The sequence below is a fragment of the Bison bison genome, unplaced genomic scaffold (genome assembly GCF_000754665.1).
Source record: "Bison bison bison isolate TAMUID 2011002044 unplaced genomic scaffold, Bison_UMD1.0 scf7180017864242, whole genome shotgun sequence".
Lineage (NCBI taxonomy): Eukaryota > Metazoa > Chordata > Mammalia > Artiodactyla > Bovidae > Bison > Bison bison.
In genome coordinates, this window is record NW_011494814.1 from 2,604,920 (window position 1) to 2,623,665 (window position 18,746).

Below are 18,746 nucleotides of genomic sequence, written 5' to 3' on the forward strand. Positions count from 1 at the left end.
TGGAGAATCCCAGGGACGGGGAAGCCTGGTGGGCTGCCGTCTCTGGGGTCACACAGAGTCGGACACGACTGAAGCGACTTAGCAGCAGCAGAGTCTTAGTTGTGGCACGTGGGAATTAATTCCCTGACCAGGGATCAAACCCAGCCCCCCTGTATCTTGAGCACAGAGTTTTAGCCACTGGACCACCAGGGAATTCCCACACAGTTTATATATTTGTTTACTTTTTAAATGTCTGTCTCCCCTGTAAGCTCCATGGGGGTTCATACCATGTCTATCTTGTTTACAACTATGTATCAGTTCAGTTCAGTCAACAGTTCAGTCACTCAGTCGTGTCCGACTGTTTGCGACCCCATGAATCACAGCACGCCAGGCCTCCCTGTCCATCACCAACTCCCAGAGTTCACTCAAATTCATGTCCATCGAGTCGGTGATTCCTTCCAGCCATCTCATCCTCTGTCATCCCCTTCTCCTCCTGCCCCCAATCCCTCCCAGCATCAGGGTCTTTTCCAATGAGTCAACTCTTCACATGAGGAGGCCAAAGTATTGGAGTTTCAGCTTTAGCATCAGTCCTTCCAGTGAACACCCAGGACTGGTCTCCATTAGGATGGACTGGTTGGATCTCCTTGCAGTCCAAGGGACTCTCAAGAGTCTTCTCCAACACCACAGTTCAAAAGCATCAATTCTTCGGCACTTAGCTTTTTTCACAGCCTATACCTAGTGCCTAATGCAATTCTTGGCACATAGTAGGCACTCAAACAGATACATGTTGACACAGCTAATGATTCCAAAGTGTTCTCTTTCCACCATTGTGTTTCCACTGACTTATACAGAGAATGTGATAGGGCTGCTTTTATTTTTTAACATATCCCATATTGTTGACCTTTTTGAAAAATGATTTTGTGGATACGGATTTAGTTTATTACCATCCTTTATCCCATGTCGTTTTCTGCCATGCTTGGGACTGTTTGCTGCTGTTACTCATCCTTCGTGTGTGGTGGCAGAAGAAGAGTGGATCACTAAATGTGGCTTTATACCTGAACCTTTGAGTTTTACCTGTGTGTTATAAAACAGATTCACAAAGGTACTCTGGTAGGCTTGGTCACTTGTGTTAAGAGGAATATTGTTGGTTTTGTTTTCTAGATTTCCTTGATAGCTGCCGTGCCAGTACTCTGTTAGCTGAGCTAGATGACGATGAGGACTTGCCAGAGCCAGACGAGGAAGATGATGAAAATGAAGATGACAATCAGGAGGACCAAGAATACGAGGAGGTTATGGTAGAGAGAGAGTCCCCCATTTTCTTCACTAAGATAGGTTGTTGATAATTGAAATGAAGAAAAGAAAAGCAACATTCTAGTCAAACTTTGAAGCAAGAAAATAGAGCACCAGTGTGAAAGATGTGCTGATGTTTTTACAGGTTTAAAAATGTGAAGAACTGCAGTAATCCTAAATAATACAATTTTCAGGACTTCCTCTGGCAATTCAGCGGTTAAGATAGGGGACCCAGGTTTGATCCCTGGTTGGAGAACTAAGATCCTACCTGCCATGTGGCATGGACAAAAAAAAAAGCTATACTTAGAATGTTCTGGTATCTACTGTTTTGCAGACAGTATCTGTATTATCTCATGAGTCTTTACACAGACCTATGAGATAGAGACATAGAAAACATAATTTGCTCAAATTAATCAGAGTTAAGTAGGAAGTAGGACCCAAGCTTAGGCAGTATGATCCAGAACCTGTAGTGTTTGTTAACTATGATTGTCTTAAAATTGAACTCTTGCTTGAAAATGCCTTTTATTTTAGCTTCATGTATAATTTTAATTTCCTTTTATAAAATGTTAGACGATTAAAGCATTTTTTCCTAAGTTGGGTTTTAGTGGGTAGAGAACTTCCAAGAAATGCTTTTGTATACCTTTCTTGGAAAATATATAGAGCATGGGCACGTTTCTTCTGAATGTTAGTATATGATGTATGATGAATTTAAAACTTTTCTATAAATGGCTAATGAAGTTCTCTAATGACAGTTTTGATAACATAGATTTATAGTTCAGGTCAAGGCTGAAGAGGGATATATATGAGTCACGTAATTAGACACGTCTCTTTCCATTTCCCGTATCAGATTCTGAGACGTCCGTCCCTACAGCGCCGAGCTGGCTCCCGCTCTGATGTAACACACCATGCTGTCACCTCACAGCTACCACAGGTCCCAGCTGGAGCAGGGAGCCGACCTATTGGGGAGCAGGTAATATCTTCATGTCTGCCTTCCTACAGTGGAGTTTTCTCCTTCCACAGTAAAGCACTGACTGAAATGTCTAGGAGAATCTACAGAGGGGGCACGGTGAGTCCAGGAAGCAACCAGAGTTAACAGAAGGATACTTGCCCATCTACTTGGGTTCCATATACTAGGTAGAGTCCATGATTGCTCTCCCGTAATGCAGACAGGTTTTTTTTTTTACTTGAGACACCCTCCTTGGCCTTTTTGTGGTAGTAAACATATATTAAAATCAGTTCAGTTACTCAGTCATGTCCGACTCTTTGCAACCTCATGGACTGCAGCACGCCAGGCCTCCCTGTCCATCACCAACTCCTGGAGTTTACTCAGACTCATGTCCATTGAGTTGGTGATGCCATCCAACCATCTCATCCTTTGTCATCCCCTTCTTCTCTTGCCTTCAATCTTTCCTAGCATCAGGGTCTTTTCAGATGAGTCAGCTCATCGCATCATGTTGCCAAGGTATTGGGGTTTCAGCTTCAGCATCAGTCCTTCCAATTAACATTCAGAACTGATTTCCTTTCGGATGGACTGGTTGACTCTCCCTCTAGTCCAAGGGACTCTCAAGAGTCTTCTCCAAAACCACAGTTCAAAGCATCAATTCTTTGGCACTCAGCTTTCTTTATAGTCCAACTCTCACATCCTGACTACTGGAAAAATCATAGCCTTGAGGAGATGAACCTTCGTTGGCAAAGTAATGTCTCTGCTTTTTAATATGCCATCTAGTTGGTCATAACTTTCCTTCCAAGGAGTAAGCGTCTTTTAATTTCATGGCTGCAGTCACCATCTGCAGTGATTTTGGAGCCCAAAAAATAAAGTCTGCCACTGTTTCCACTGTTTGTCCATCTATTTGCCATGAAGTGATGGGACTGGATGCCGTGATCCTCGTTTTCTGAATGTTGAGCTTTCAGCCAATTTTTTCACTCTCCTATTTCACTTTCATCAAGAGGCTCTTCAGTTCTTTTTCACTTTTTGCCCTAAGGGTGGGGTCATCTGCATATCTGAGGTTACTGATATTTCTCCCAGCAATTTTGATTCCAGCCTGTGGTTCATCCAGCCCAGGGTTTCTCATGATGTACTCTGCATATAAGCGAAATAAACAGGGTGATAATACACAGCCTTGATGTACTCCTTTTCCTATTTGGAACCAGTCTGTTGTTCCATGTCCAGTTCTAACTGTTGCTTCCTGACCTGCATACAGATTTCTCAGGAGGTAGGTCAGGTGGTCTGGTATTCCCATCTCTTGAAGGATTTTCCACAGTTCATTGTGATCCACACAGTCAAAGGCTTTGGCATAGTCAATAAAGCAGAAATAGATGTTTTTCTGGAATTCTGCTTTTTCGATGATCTAGCAGATGTTGGCAAATTGATTTCTGGTTCCTCTGCCCTTTCTAAAACCAGCTTGAACATCTGGAAGTTCACGGTTTATGTATCGTTGAAACCTGGCTTGGCGAATTTTGAGCATTTGCTAGCATGTGAGATGAGTGCAACTGTGTGGTAGTTAGAGCACTCTTTGGCGTTGCCTTTCTTAGGGATTGGAATGACAACTGACCTTTTCCAGTCCTGTGGTCACTGCTGAGTTTTCCAAATTTGCTGGCATATTGAGTGCAGCACTTTCACAGCATCATCTTGTAGGATTTGAAATAGCTCAACTGGAATTCCATCACCTCCACTAGTTTTGTTCGTAGTGATGCTTCCTAAGGCCCACTTGACTTCACATTCCAGGATGTCTGGTTCTAGGTGAGTGATCGCACCATCTTGATTATCTGAGTCGTGAAGATCTTTTTTGTATAGTTCTTCTGTGTATTCTTGCCACCTCTTCTTAATATCTTCTGCTTCTGTTAGGTCAATAGCATTTCTGTCCTTTATTGAGCCCATCTTTGCATGAAATGTTCCCTTGATATCTCTAATTTTCTTGAAGAGATCTCTAGTCTTTCCCATTCTATTAGCCTTTGCCCTGCTTCATTCTGTACTCCAAGGCCAAATTTGCCTGTTACTCCAGGTGTTTCTTGACTTTCTACTTTTGCAGTCCAGTCCCCTATAATGAAAAGGACATCTATTTGGGGTTTTAATTCTAGAAGGTCTTGTAGGTCTTCATAGAACTGTTCAACTTCAGCTTCTTCAGCATTACTGGTCGGGGCATAGACTTGGATTACCTTGATATTGAATGGTTTGCCTTGGAAACAAACCAAGATCATTCTGTCATTTTTGAGACTGCATCCAAGTACTGCATGTTGGACTCTTGTTGACTGTGATACTTCATTTCTTCTAAGGGATTCTTGCCCACAGTAGTAGATATAATGGTCATCTGCGTTAAATTCACCCATTCCAGTCCATTTTAGTTCGCTGATTCCTAAAATGTCGACATTCACTCTTGCCATTTCCTGTTTGATCACTTCCAATTTGCCTTGATTCATGGACCTAACATTCCAGGTTCCTATGCAGTATTGCTCTTTACAGCATGGTTAATAGCTATTTTCTAAGATTTGTAGTTTTCACAGTAGAGAAACAGAAGTATTAGCCTATTAGCTAACATTTATTTATCTTTAATTATGTGCTAGATACTGCTTATGTATAGTAACTAATTCAATGCATTCAACAACCCTTTTAAGTTATCATTAGTCCCAGTTTTCAGATGAAGTGATTACTAAAGATCACACGTAGAAGTTTTAGATCCCAGATAAAACTGGTTTCAGACCTATCAAATGTCAGTTTGATCTCCTGTAATGGTTCATCTCAATTAAGTGTTATGAGGGGGCTAAATATGTACATGTAAGTATTTACATAACTATTGTTTAAAAATTATTATATCAGACATTTATAATATTTATAATTCATTGAATATTTTGTTGATAAAATTAATAAAAGCAAAGAAGAGGAGAAAAATGTTCCTTAAAAAAACTTGTATTATGGAAATTTTTAAACATGCTAGAAGTAGAAAGTAGAAGTAGAAAGAAATATTGCAGTGAATCCCTAGGAACTCATCATTTGACAAATCAATACTTTGTAGAACTTGTTTGAACTATTTGCCCCAAAGTGATTTAAATCAGCTTCAAGCGCTGTATCTGTTTAGTGTGTAATTAAATTATTTAGAAATAATTATATGTTCACAATGAGTTGCAGAGACTGAAAAGTCTTGTGTGCCTTTTGTCAGTTTCTTCCAGTGGTTACATCGACCCAGTGTTTGCGTATGGTTCTTTATCATTTTATCACATATGTAAATTTGTGCAACCACCAGTAAAGGTGCTTTTTTTTTTTTTTTAAAGAAAATATTCACGTGTACTTTATTGTCAAAAGTGTTAATAAGGTCTGATTTACAAAAGCGTAAGGCTTCTTATGATTTCATTTGTCTTTTCCAGTATTTTTGAGAACTTTAAAGAAGCTGTTAGATACAATTCATAAAACCTCTGTTTATAAACATTTTCCCCAAAACCTACTTACTTTTGATAAATCATTAAGAAATGTGTATATATCTATACATGTTTGTGTTGGCTCATTTTGTGCTTAAGAAATATGGCTGAATAAGACTATAAAATACCTATAGAGAGAAGTACTCAACATATACCTTATTTTATAGATAGCATACCATTGTTGCAATAATGAAGACTTTTATAATGTTTATCTGTACATGGAATTTTATCTTTATAGGAAGAGGAAGAGTACGAAACTAAGGGGGGCCGCCGGAGAACATGGGACGATGATTACGTGCTCAAGCGGCAGTTTTCAGCTTTGGTTCCTGCTTTTGATCCTAGACCTGGTCGAACTAATGTCCAGCAGACAACTGATCTAGAAATTCCACCCCCAGGTATAAGATATTTTATCTTTTGTGATTTAATTTTAATAGATTCCAGATTAAGTAGTTAAGTACTATATAGTTTAAAAAGTTAAGATACTACTTGTATATGCAGATTATAAATAACAGGTTTCAGGAAAAACTATATATCAGCCACAAATCCTTAAAAAATACAGCTTTTTTTTTTAAAAAAGGAACAAAATACAGTATTTTATTTTTTCAATTTTTATTGGAATACAATTGCTTTTCACTGCTGTGTTAGTTTCTGCTGTACAGCAAAGTGAATCAGCTACACATATACATATGTCCTCTTTTTTGGATTTCCTTCCCATTTGGAGCACCACATAGCGTTGATTATATTTTATTTTTTATTGAAGTATAGTTGCTTTACAATGTTATGTTATTTTTTGTTGTATAGGAAAGTGATTCAGTTATACATATATGTACTCTTTTTCATATTTTTTGCATTATGGCTAATTACAGGATGTTGAATATAGTTCCCTGTGCTATACAGTAGGATTTTATTTATTTTATATATAGTAGTTTATATGTGTTAATCCCAGTCTCCTAATTTATCCCTCCCCCACTGCCTTTCCCATTTGATAATTATAAATTTGTTTTCTGTATCTATGAATCTGTTTGTTTCATAAATAAGTTCATTTGTATCATATTTTAGGTTACACATTTAAGTGATATCATATGGTATTTGTCTTTCTCTGACTTATTTCACTTATTTGTCTTTCTCTAACATAGTATGTTCATATCTAGGTTCATCCATGTTGCTGCAAATGGTGTTATTTCTTTTTTATTGATAATAAATTACCAGTATTTATTAATAAATAAATATTTTATAAATATATCAATAATTGATGAATATTGATTTATTAATAATTTTATGTATTTCTAGTTCATTGTGTGTGTGTGTGTATATATATACACATCACCTCTTCTTTATCCATTCATCTGTTGTTAGACATTTAGGTTGCCTCTATGTCTTGACTTATAAATTAGAGTATTTTGAAAATACACTGTTTTACAGTTGTATAAATTTTAAAGTAAGGCCTCATTTAAAGGTAGATAGTTTGTATTCTGTTTTCTACTAGATTAAAATTGTTAAACGTGGAGAAGGAAACGGCAACCCACTCCAGTAATCTTGCCTGGGAAATCCCATGGACAGAGGAACCTGGTGGGCAAAGAGTCAGACACTGAGGGAGGGGCAGGCGCTCGCTAGAGGCCCCAGAGCTTTTGATGGCAGAGCCAGCACTGTGGCTGAGGACTCCTGGCTCCCAGGCCTCTCTCACCAGATAGGAGCGTGGAAAACTAGTCTAAAATACGCCTGAGGGCTTTCCTGGCGGCTCAGTGGTAAAGAATCACCCCCCTGCCAAAGCAGGGGACGTGAGTTCCACCCCTGGTCTGGGAAGGCCACACGTGGCAGAGCAGCTGAGCCCATGCATCACAGCCACTGGGCCGGGGCTCTCGAGCCCGGGAGCCACAGAACTGAGGTCTGTGGGCACCAGAGCCCATGCTCCGCAACAAGAGGAGCCACAGCTAGAGAAAAGCCCACGCAGCATGAAGACCGTGCACAACCATAAATAAAATCATTAAAAAACAAAAAACAAAAAAAAAAAATTGTTAAACGTTACTCCCATTCAGCTTTTCTTTGAAAAGCTATGTAGTGGTTTTACTTATGGCCTCTGGAGTCAGTCAGCCTGAGTGGTAGCTCCATGTCTTACAACTCTATTTTGGATGTGGTAGGCACACTAACGGAGAAGGCAATGGCACCCCACTCCAGTACTCTTGCCTGGAAAATCCCATGGATGGAGGAGCCCAGTGGGCTGAAGTCCATGGGGTCGCTAGGAGTCGGACACGACTGAGCGTCTTCACTTTGACTTTTCACTTTCATGCATTGGAGAAGGAAATGGCAACCCACTCCAGTGTTCTTGCCTGGAGAATCCCAGGGACAGGGGATCCTGGTGGGCTGCCGTCTCTGGGGTCGCACAGAGTCGGACACGACTGAAGTGACTTAGCAGCAGCACCAGGCACACTAATGGCCCCATGCACTCCACTGCCCTCCTGCCTCCACCCCGAAAGCTGTATAGGTCCTAACCTCTAGAATTTGTGAATATGTCACTTAAACATGAGAAAAGACTTTGGAGATGTGATTAAGAATCTTGAGATGGGGAAATTATCCTGATTTTCGGATAAGCCCAATGTAATCACAAGTGTCCTCATAAGAGAGCAACAGGAGGGTCAAAGTCAGAAAGCAGCAATTATACTGTTGAGGGGCCATTAGCCAAGGAAAATGGGAAGCTTCTGGATGCTAGAAAAAGCAAGGAAATGGATTCTTCCCTGGAGCCTCCAAAAGAAACAAAGCCTTGCCGGCCCATTTTAGATTTCTTACCTCTAGAATTATAAGATAATACATTTGTGTTGTTTTAAACCACTCAGTTTGTGGTCATTTGTTACAGCAGCAATAGGAAACTAATATACTCGGCAAATCCTTACCCTGTGCAAGCCTGACTTTCCTCATCTGTTATCTGGGGAAAACAGTAGTCCTTGTTTGACCATATAATTAAAAGGATTAAATGAGGTAAAATATAGAAAGTGCCTAGCGTGGTACGTGATGTGTGTCTCAATAAATGTCAGCTACTGCAATCAATATATTATCCTTCAAGAAAACTTAGATGTTAGTGTGGACTGTACTTTTTACTTGATAGAAAGATACTTAAGTTAAATGTGAAAGTAAGTACACTTGATAGTATAACGTGTGGTAAATGACGTAGTATAATGGTGAGAAAGAGTATGAATAAAGATGTCTCAAATAGGAAAATCTACTCAGAGTACAAATAGGTACAAATTTTCGATAGAGCTCTTTAGCTACAAATTGGTGTTATAGAAGTATTCACTTTATACACAGGTGATTAAAGAAGTATTTTTAAAAACTTGGAAATGACCTTCATTATGTTTTGAGAATGGAATTGTTTCAGTTAAAGTACAATGGAATGTCATGCAGTGAATAAAATAATACCTTATAACACTGTATCTTGATATGAGGAAAAGATTCTTGAGATTTAAAAAGAGAGTACATCACTAAATAATTGTGAACCTAATTGTCTTTGTGTGTATGTACTTCATAATACACTCATTCAGTATACCTAAAAAGTTGACAGGTCTTTAACTGAGTATGTGATTTTCTCTGGATGTAAGATTATTAATAATTTTAGAGTTTTCTCATTTATAAAAATAAAATTTTCTGAAATACTAACAGTTGTATGTATATCATAATAAAAATAAGAGATTCATATCATATGCATAAATTCTACTCTAGAACCCTTTAAGTAGCATAGGTATATTCTTCAAATTAAAAAAAAAAAAAAATTGAAACCAAGAGAATCTTAAGTAGCTGATCTCTTTACCTTGTCCATGTCAGAAGGGCTGAGATTTCATGTGACCTGTCTCCTGATGGCACAGTCCTCTTTCTGGACTGCTTGTTTTAATGTTCTTCACATCTTCTGTATTTTTAGGAACACCTCATTCAGAGCTTTTGGAAGAAGTTGAATGTACTCCATCACCTCGATTAGCCCTCACTTTAAAAGTAACAGGTCTTGGAACAACTCGTGAAGTTGAATTACCACTCACTAATTTCAGATCAACCATCTTTTACTATGTACAGAAATTGCTTCAGTTGTCATGTAATGGCAATGTGAAATCAGATAAACTTAGGCGTATTTGGGAGCCAACATACACGTAAGAAATTTTGATTTAATATTTTAAGTAGATATTTTCATAGTATATAAGCCAAGTATTATATTTTCTATATTTTGTATTATAAGAACAGAAAAGATTAAGTTCTCTCAGTTTATAGGAATAGATAAGAACATTTCTGACTCCTGATCTATAAAGGTTAATGTTTACAACTGGAAGGAACTTTAGACTAATTCCTTATTTCATGATTGTTGAACTCTTTGACCAGGATTGTGTATGAAATAGTAAATATTTTCTACGTTTGAGAGTCTCTGAGTTAAGCATACCTCTCTTTGTTCTTCATTTATCTGTTCAACAAATTACTGTCAATGACCTTGGCCAAAATTTATATAACATTTTAGTACTTTGTTTTCTAATCTGTAAAATGAGAGCAGTTGTGAAGAATCTGCAAATTAATATATATAAAGTAGATTCAGTGCTATCTGGGATGTAGAGGGTGCTCAGTAAGTATTACCTATCATAATATTTATTATGTAATAATATGAATTTATATAGTTTAATATTATAACTATTATAGTCATCCTGCATGACTTTATTTTTGTTAGTTTCTATATCTGATGTTCTGTTAACATCATTGATAATCTTATATAATGTTTAATAAAGTAATCTATGTCTTTTTGAGACAGAACAGAAGGTCATCATGGCATACTCTTCCTTCAGTTTTAATTGGAATAATTAAAGTTGACAATTTGATCTCAACTGCCTTACATGAACATAAGGGCTCTTGGCCCTTCTTACTCTTATCCATCTAGATACAAACACATCTCATTTTTATAACAATATGTGAAAGCTATAATACAAGATATAGCATATTCATTTCTTTAAAAGTTCCAGGTTTGATATATGTTTTCTTCTTAATAATGCTAAATTTATAAGCCACAACTTTTTCAGGAATATGATTTCTGCTACTTTTCCCGGTTTAACAGATTAATACTTTTTCTAAATATGCTTGATCTTAGTCAAAAGGTGGAGAAGTGATACATTTTTTTCTTAATAAATTCTCTGAGTTCAGTGTTTAAGCATATAGTGACCTCATCATATGTTTTTAAAGAATTGAAGCCTTACTGGAAATAACACAAACCATTTGATTTATGAATTAACTTGAATAATATCTTCATGTTTAGAATTATGTACAGAGAAATGAAGGATTCTGACAAAGAAAAGGAAAATGGAAAAATGGTAAGTATTTTTAGGAAATGAATCTTTATTCTTGGCTACTTAGTAAAAGAAAAAGAAAAGCAAAGAAAAACTAACACTGTGTTTCAGTTGAACAATTGAGGGAGAAATCAGCAACATGGGATTCTTCAGATTAGCTTAAATGCATGATCTTGAAGCCACCTTACGAAATGCATGTGAAATACCATAGACTTTATAATCAGGAAAGGCCAACATTTGGTTTTTCCTATTGTAGGGTTGTTGGTCTATAGAGCATGTGGAACAGTACCTTGGCACTGATGAATTACCAAAGAATGACTTGATAACCTACCTGCAGAAGAATGCAGACGCCGCTTTCCTGCGCCACTGGAAATTAACTGGCACTAATAAAAGTATTAGGAAAAACAGAAATTGTTCTCAGCTCATAGCTGCATATAAGGTATATATTGGCATCAAGACACTGTTTTGATTGGGAATGGCTTTGCTTTGTTTGCAGCTTTTTAAGTATTCTTACAGAAGAGCAGTTCGTTGGGACATACTAAAAAATGAGGTTGAATTAACATTGTTAATATGCCAACGCTAAAATTTCAAATTTGGTTTGTGGCATTGGATCTAAATACATAGTTTTAACTGTGGCTTTCAGTAGTTATATTTTGAGAATTTTATTGGTTTAGAACACATTAAGCCTTGACTTGGGTGATACTGTTTTTATTTTAAAAGAACGCATTTTTTTTTTTTAAGAATTCGAGCTTTTTGACATTAATACTAATAGGATGATATATTGTTTTTCTTGAAAATGATTAATGGCTGGTTTTCCTGTTTCTATAGGATTTTTGTGAGCATGGAACAAAGTCTGGGTTAAACCAGGGGGCCATTTCTACTCTTCAAAGTAGTGATATTCTGAATTTGACAAAAGAACAACCTCAGGCCAAAGCAGGCAATGGGCAGAATTCATGTGGCGTGGAAGATGTCCTTCAGCTCCTGCGTATTCTGTATATAGTTGCAAGTGACCCTTACTCAAGAATATCCCAGGAAGGTCTGTAAGAATCCTTGTTTCATTTCTGTGGCATTTAAACAAATAAGTCAGTTTATATTTTTATTGATTCTATTACTTTTACAGAAGGTGATGAGCAGCCTCAGTTTACTTTTCCACCAGATGAATTCACTAGCAAAAAAATCACAACAAAAATTTTGCAGCAAATTGAGGTAATAAGACCAGATAGTTGAACTCTTGAATCTGTTGGACTTTCAAAGTATTACCTCTCCTTCTTTTTCTTCCTCTCACCATTTGTCCTGTTAAGAATCGACTCCCTTTTGTCTTTGTTAATAATAAGACTTTGTTGTTTGTTAAATTGCAGGAACCATTGGCATTGGCAAGTGGAGCTCTGCCAGACTGGTGTGAACAGTTAACCAGCAAGTGTCCTTTTCTAATACCGTTCGAAACTAGACAGCTTTATTTCACATGTACAGCATTTGGTGCATCAAGGTAGGAAGTGTGTCTTCTTATTTTTTAATGTTTTATATAAGCTTAAAATGTACTTATACTTTATCTCAAGACTGATGCGGAGAATATATTGGTTTCTTGTAAAGAGTTGTCAATATTTGGAAATTCCCTGATGGTCCCATGGTTTGGACTCCACGCTTTCACTGCCAAGGGTGAAGGTTCAGTTCCTGGTGGGGGAACTATGATCTTTCAAGCTGTGTGGCATGGCCAAAAAAAAAAAGAGTTGGCAACTTTTAAACATTTTTTGGTTTCTGGTTGTACATAAGCATTCTTAGAACAGTGTGGATTTCAGTGCTGTGCTTTCCATCAGCTAGCATTTATTGTACAGTATTTAAGTGGTTTACATAAATTTTTAGTTGCTGAAATTCCCAAGAATATAAAATTTAATGCTTGAAAATATCTTTGACATAACATTAAAATATATCTTTTGGCCATTATTTTTCTCTTGCTACCATGTAACATACTGTAAATTTTACTTTTTGTTTTTCTGTCTCCTTCATTAGATGAGAGTTTCATGAGGGCAGGGGTTTCCGGCAGTTTGGTTCACTGCTCTCATTGTGCTGTATGTTGTACTGTATGTAATGGATGTACATTGTACTGCTCTCATTGTAGTTGCTCCATAAATATTTACTAAGTGATTGAATACCCAGAGTAATTTCAAAGTAGATGTAAAAAAGTTATAATTTAAATGGATCTGCCTGTTTCCCTGATAAGTTACATTTGTTGTACCATTTTATATCCTTTACCAAGCATTTGTGCGCATAACACTAGGCAGTAAAGAACACTGAATGCTAACCATTAGACCACCAGGGAACTCCTGATTTTTATAAGTGAGGAAATTGATTCTCAAAGTATATAGCTGATTGGTCTCAGGGTACCCAAAAAGTTACAGCACATATGGTAGATCTTTCATCTTGTTATTCTTAGTTCAGGAGTCTTTCTTCATCCTAGATGGGTTAGCTCTGCGTTGTTACAAAGAAAATGTTTCAAACTCACAATACTGTTTCAGTGGTTGATTTAGTTATTTAATAAAGATAGCTTAACCATTTTTTACATTCTCTGATTTAGGAAATGTTTATGTTATTAGGTATTATGAGTTTGTCAGTATTTTTATGTGTTGTGTGGGATTGGACCACAGACCTTAATTTTGATCTGTTAATTGCTAAAATAAAAAGGGAAAATACAGACTCAGTATTTTCTCAATTTATTTAAGGAAATTAAAAAAAAGATTAGTGTATTTGATCACCTGATAAAATACTATTTTTAAAATATTCTTAAATCTTTTGAATTTTGTTGCTTGTGTAGTAGTACAATCAACTGTTGCTGTAGGCCACAGCTACAGAGATGTTTTTCTATTTCAGAGCAATTGTGTGGCTACAAAACCGACGTGAGGCCACTGTGGAAAGAACAAGGACCACAAGTAGTGTGAGGCGAGATGATCCTGGAGAGTTCCGTGTTGGTCGTCTGAAGCACGAAAGAGTCAAAGTTCCACGTGGTGAATCACTGATGGAGTGGGCCGAGAATGTCATGCAAATACACGCAGATCGGAAATCAGTGCTTGAGGTACTGCTATATAAATTTCTTTTCATGTGCAGGAATGACAACCAGAGAGTCAATCTCTGTTCTTCCACTGCATAAAAACTACATTAGGGGAAAAAAACTGCATTAGATACAAGTGTAGAGGGATTCCTCTGCCTTCGGGGTAAAGGCCTTCTCCTCTGGCAGGGCATCTCTCATGAGAGGATGTCAGCTCACCTCCTCAGGATCAGGATCTCATGGCTTAATGAGCAGCAAAGAGTATCTTCACTCATGAAGTGGGAGAGCGCTTGGTCCGTTTGCAGGACACCGCTCATTTCTTAGCAAAGCCTGAACCAAGTAACTGTATTCCACAAAGGCTTCTGATACTCCAAATTTTACCTTTATATTAATTAATGCTGTGCCACAAGATACCTGCTTTTTTTGGAGCATGTGTGTTTTGTAGTATTTAACTTGAATTGTGCTTGGTGTTGTATCATGGGTTTTTGTTTCTGTATTGAGAAATTTTATAGCAATTGGCTGTAGGAAATTCATTATATTTACTGCAGAGATGTTATTGTGGGCATTGTTGATTATATTCCTTATATATGAGAGACAAAGAAATACCTCTCCTGTCACAGGTGTCAGCCACCTGATTTGTTTATTTTTTGGATCACAGACTGTGGTAAATATGATACATCTCTAGAAAATGTATAAGTCTTATGGTTTTCACTTTAAAATTTCTGTGCCTGGGAATTCCCTGGTAGTCCAGTGGTTAGGACTCCACACTTGCACTGCAGGGGACACCGGTTCAGTCGCCACGCGGATCAGTCAAAAAGAAGAAAAATTTCTGTGCCTTCATCTGTTCTTTTACCCATATGTTCCTCTAATGTAGATAATTCTTAATTATTATTTTACCATGTATGTATATTTTTATACGCTGCCTCAAATTTCTAGAATACATGGAATATGTATAAAAATCCTTAAAGTGATGGCTGGAAGTCAGAAATAAGTGAAAGAGTTTAGGTTTTAGTGTCACATAGACAGACACACACAGACACAGATCTGTATACCATCATTTCCTCAAGCAAATGATATAACCTCTTTATCTAAAATTTGATTTGCTTTGATGTGGAAAGGAGATGATAGTTTATTTTGTAGGTTTGTTGTGAGAAGTAAATTGATGTATGAACAATGCTAACTACAGTGTTTGAATATGGAATAGTGTATAACAAATCAAATTTCTCTTTAGAAAAACTAAAATAAAAACTGTTGTGTGGCTTATATTATACCACTGCTATTTTAAAAAAACATATTACAGTAGGACTGGATTTTGGCAAGAATGGGATCATTACAGAAATGATTTTTTTAAAGCTTACTTTCCCTCATAATTTATTTGTTCATGTTTAGGTTGAATTTTTAGGAGAAGAAGGAACTGGTTTGGGGCCCACCTTAGAGTTCTATGCTCTGGTAGCAGCAGAATTCCAGAGAACTGACTTGGGAGCTTGGCTTTGTGATGACAACTTTCCAGATGATGAATCTCGTCATGTAAGATTAATTTCTTATTTCATGATTTGATTGCGATTCAGCTTTTAGAAAGTTAGAAAGTTAAAAATTGGATATGCTTTCAGAACGTGAGTCAGGTTTTCTGACTCTGCTTTTATTATTGAATAATCTTGATATTATTAAAAGATAAAATTTAGTCAACAAAACATATTTAATAAAGTGTGTTTATAGATACTATCTAGCACAGTTAAGATGTTTAATGTTTATGGGTCTTTTGATTTTATTTGCATTTCTTCTTCTAAAAAAATCAGGTCGATCTTGGAGGTGGATTGAAACCTCCCGGATACTACGTGCAGAGATCATGTGGACTGTTTACGGCTCCATTTCCACAAGACAGTGACGAGCTTGAAAGGATCACAAAACTCTTTCATTTCCTTGGAATTTTCTTGGCCAAATGCATTCAAGACAATAGACTTGTGGACTTACCTATTTCCAAACCTTTCTTTAAACTTATGTGTATGGGGGACATTAAAAGTAATATGAGCAAACTGATTTATGAGTCACGAGGCGACAGAGACCTACACTGCACTGAAAGTCAGTCTGAAGCCTCTACAGAAGAAGGGCATGACTCACTCTCAGTAGGAAGCTTTGAGGAGGATTCAAAATCAGAATTCATTCTAGATCCCCCCAAACCAAAACCGCCAGCTTGGTTTAATGGAATTTTAACTTGGGAAGACTTTGAACTAGTAAACCCACACAGAGCCAGATTTTTAAAAGAAATTAAAGACCTTGCCATCAAGAGGCGCCAGATTTTAAGCAACAAAGGTCTTTCTGAAGACGAGAAGAACACAAAATTACAAGAACTAGTGCTGAAGAATCCATCAGGTTCTGGGCCTCCACTTAGCATAGAGGATTTAGGGTAAGCTTTATATATATATATTAATTCACTTATATATATACTTTCATATATATATATATATATACACACACACACATACATACATACACACACGCATACTTCAGCCTAATGGATGAGTAAGGTCTAAAGCTTTTGTTCCTTTGTCTTCAGTAATTTGCAATAAGCCTGGTCCCCAGTGGTTGCATTAACTAACTCGGATACTGCAGATTTTTCATAAAATTCTATTAATTTGTATCCATGTAATTATTATATCCTTGTTATATTTAACTGTGATTTTGGATTGATTGCAAGGCTTTGCTTTCCTTTTTTTCCTTCCTTCTTTTGAGAATATTGAGAAGTTATGTTTAATATATTCAAGGTTTGATTTGAGGTGAGAATAACAATAGAGCATTAATGACTTGTGTAAAGCAACAGTTTCTGTTTTTTAAAAAAAAATCTTATAAACATGTTGCTGCCATAATTCATTGCAGAAATCTTTAGTTCATTAATTTTGTGCCATAAGGAGGAAGTGAAACATGGAAACATGAAAGGTGATGTTTCATGCGACTTCTGCAAAACCAGGTTTGGTAACAGTTGTCCAGATCGTTTTCTTGCACAGGGGTTTGCATTTTAAAAGGCCCCATATTTAACATCTAATCTGGTAGAGTGATTTTGTTATTATTGCGTGTATGGAAGGGTTCGTGGTTTTGGCAGCAGTGTTTTAAAATTAAACACCAGTGTTAGTTGAATGTTAATCTAATTCTTTTTTTTCTGCCCTCCCAGTTTAAATTTCCAGTTTTGCCCTTCCTCAAGAATATATGGTTTTACAGCTGTGGATCTCAAGCCAAGTGGTGAAGATGAGGTACAAATTTTGCTTTTAAAAATGTTTGTAAATTCAGAAAAATCCTCTTAAAATATTCCTAGATATTAACAATTACCTTGACAAATTTTCCTTTGCAGATGATAACAATGGATAATGCAGAAGAATATGTGGATTTGATGTTTGACTTTTGCATGCATACGGGTATTCAGAAACAGATGGAAGCCTTCAGAGGTAATTTTAAGGCTCTTTAGCTTAATCCCTCTCCTTTTACTTTGAGACACCGAAATTAAGGTACTGCTATGCTCAAAAATTAGACTATGCTAGTAATCTCTAGATTTGTCATCTAGTTTTTTGTCTTCCCAATAGTTAGGTCAGGTCCTACAGGGTACCCGGAACAGATTGAACCATTTTCAAGCTGTAGCATACCCTAAGCTGCTCTTCCTCAGTAATGAGGGACCTACTTTGGCTTTTGTTTTTTCATTTGTAAGTGGATATAAGGTTGCATACAGGATCAGGATGAATTAAACCATATTAGAACCTAAAGTCTTAAGGTAAAGAGTGAAGCAAAATATATTGAACTGTTTATCACTTACTAGTTTTTAAAATGAGAACTTTGCTTTGGCTGGCTTGTATGACATAAAGAACTGGTTGGGAAATTATTGGAATTTGGCTACAGACCATAGTGTCTGAATATTCTCTCTACATATACATCTGTAATACTAAGCAAAGATTTCTGTATTTAAAACCCTAGCACAGTTTTTATTTCAAGCTACTTTAATTTTTATTGGCTTTTTCAAATATTTATATTTGTCTTCTGTCCATTTAGTTGAGTATTTTGATTTGAAATTTGTGGTTTTGAAATTGTAACTTGGAAACACAAACTCAGTTGTGTTTTGTTTTTGTTTTTTTGCTGTGTGTAAAATGTAGATGGGTTTAATAAAGTTTTTCCAATGGAGAAATTAAGTTCCTTCAGCCATGAAGAGGTCCAAATGATTCTTTGTGGAAATCAGTCACCATCCTGGGCAGCAGAGGATATTATTAATTATACTGAACCTAAGTTGGGTTATACACGTGACAGGTATGTGTTGGTTATTTTCTAAGATAGACAAATTGTTTATGTTTATCTTAGAATGGCAGGTTCTCTAAATGACTCAGTGAATTATAATGCATAAAATGAGAAAGCAATTAAGTCTCACCATTATCAAGATACATATTCATGGATAAGCCTGAGTTTATATAAAAAGTCACCTGAATCTTAGCTGATGTTGATTCCTTTTAGTTCAGTTCAGTTCAGTCGCTCAGTAGTGTCCGACTCTTTGCAACCCCATGAATCACAGCACGCCAGGCCTCCTTGTCAATCACCAGCTCCCAGAGTTCACTCAGACTCATGTCCATTGAGTCAGTGATGCCATCCAGCCATCTCATCCTCTCTCGTCCCCTTCTCCTCCTGCCCCCAATCCCTCCCAGCATCAGAGTCTTTTCCAATGAGTCCACTCTTCGCATGAGGTGGCCAAAGTA

At 36.8% G+C, this 18,746-nt stretch overlaps 1 protein-coding gene across 6 annotated transcripts in view; it reads left to right on the plus strand.

Annotated features, from left to right (window-relative positions):
- Nucleotides 1-18,746, plus strand: part of HECTD1 (HECT domain containing E3 ubiquitin protein ligase 1) — a 77,954-nt gene that overhangs the window by 56,712 nt on the left and 2,496 nt on the right. For 4 of the 6 annotated variants that reach the window (XM_010846996.1, XM_010846999.1, XM_010847001.1 and 1 more), the window contains 15 exons: nt 1,141-1,274; nt 2,117-2,239; nt 5,918-6,074; nt 9,587-9,809; nt 10,952-11,006; nt 11,239-11,421; nt 11,811-12,018; nt 12,103-12,188; nt 12,341-12,468; nt 13,848-14,049; nt 15,412-15,549; nt 15,819-16,426; nt 17,189-17,267; nt 17,366-17,459; nt 18,156-18,306. In XM_010846996.1, the coding sequence (XP_010845298.1) occupies nt 1,141-1,274; nt 2,117-2,239; nt 5,918-6,074; nt 9,587-9,809; nt 10,952-11,006; nt 11,239-11,421; nt 11,811-12,018; nt 12,103-12,188; nt 12,341-12,468; nt 13,848-14,049; nt 15,412-15,549; nt 15,819-16,426; nt 17,189-17,267; nt 17,366-17,459; nt 18,156-18,306 (2,569 nt within the window). The remainder of the gene's footprint in view (nt 1-1,140; nt 1,275-2,116; nt 2,240-5,917; nt 6,075-9,586; nt 9,810-10,951; nt 11,007-11,238; nt 11,422-11,810; nt 12,019-12,102; nt 12,189-12,340; nt 12,469-13,847; nt 14,050-15,411; nt 15,550-15,818; nt 16,427-17,188; nt 17,268-17,365; nt 17,460-18,155; nt 18,307-18,746) is intronic. The other 2 variants (XM_010846998.1, XM_010847000.1) reach the window with 2 other exon arrangements.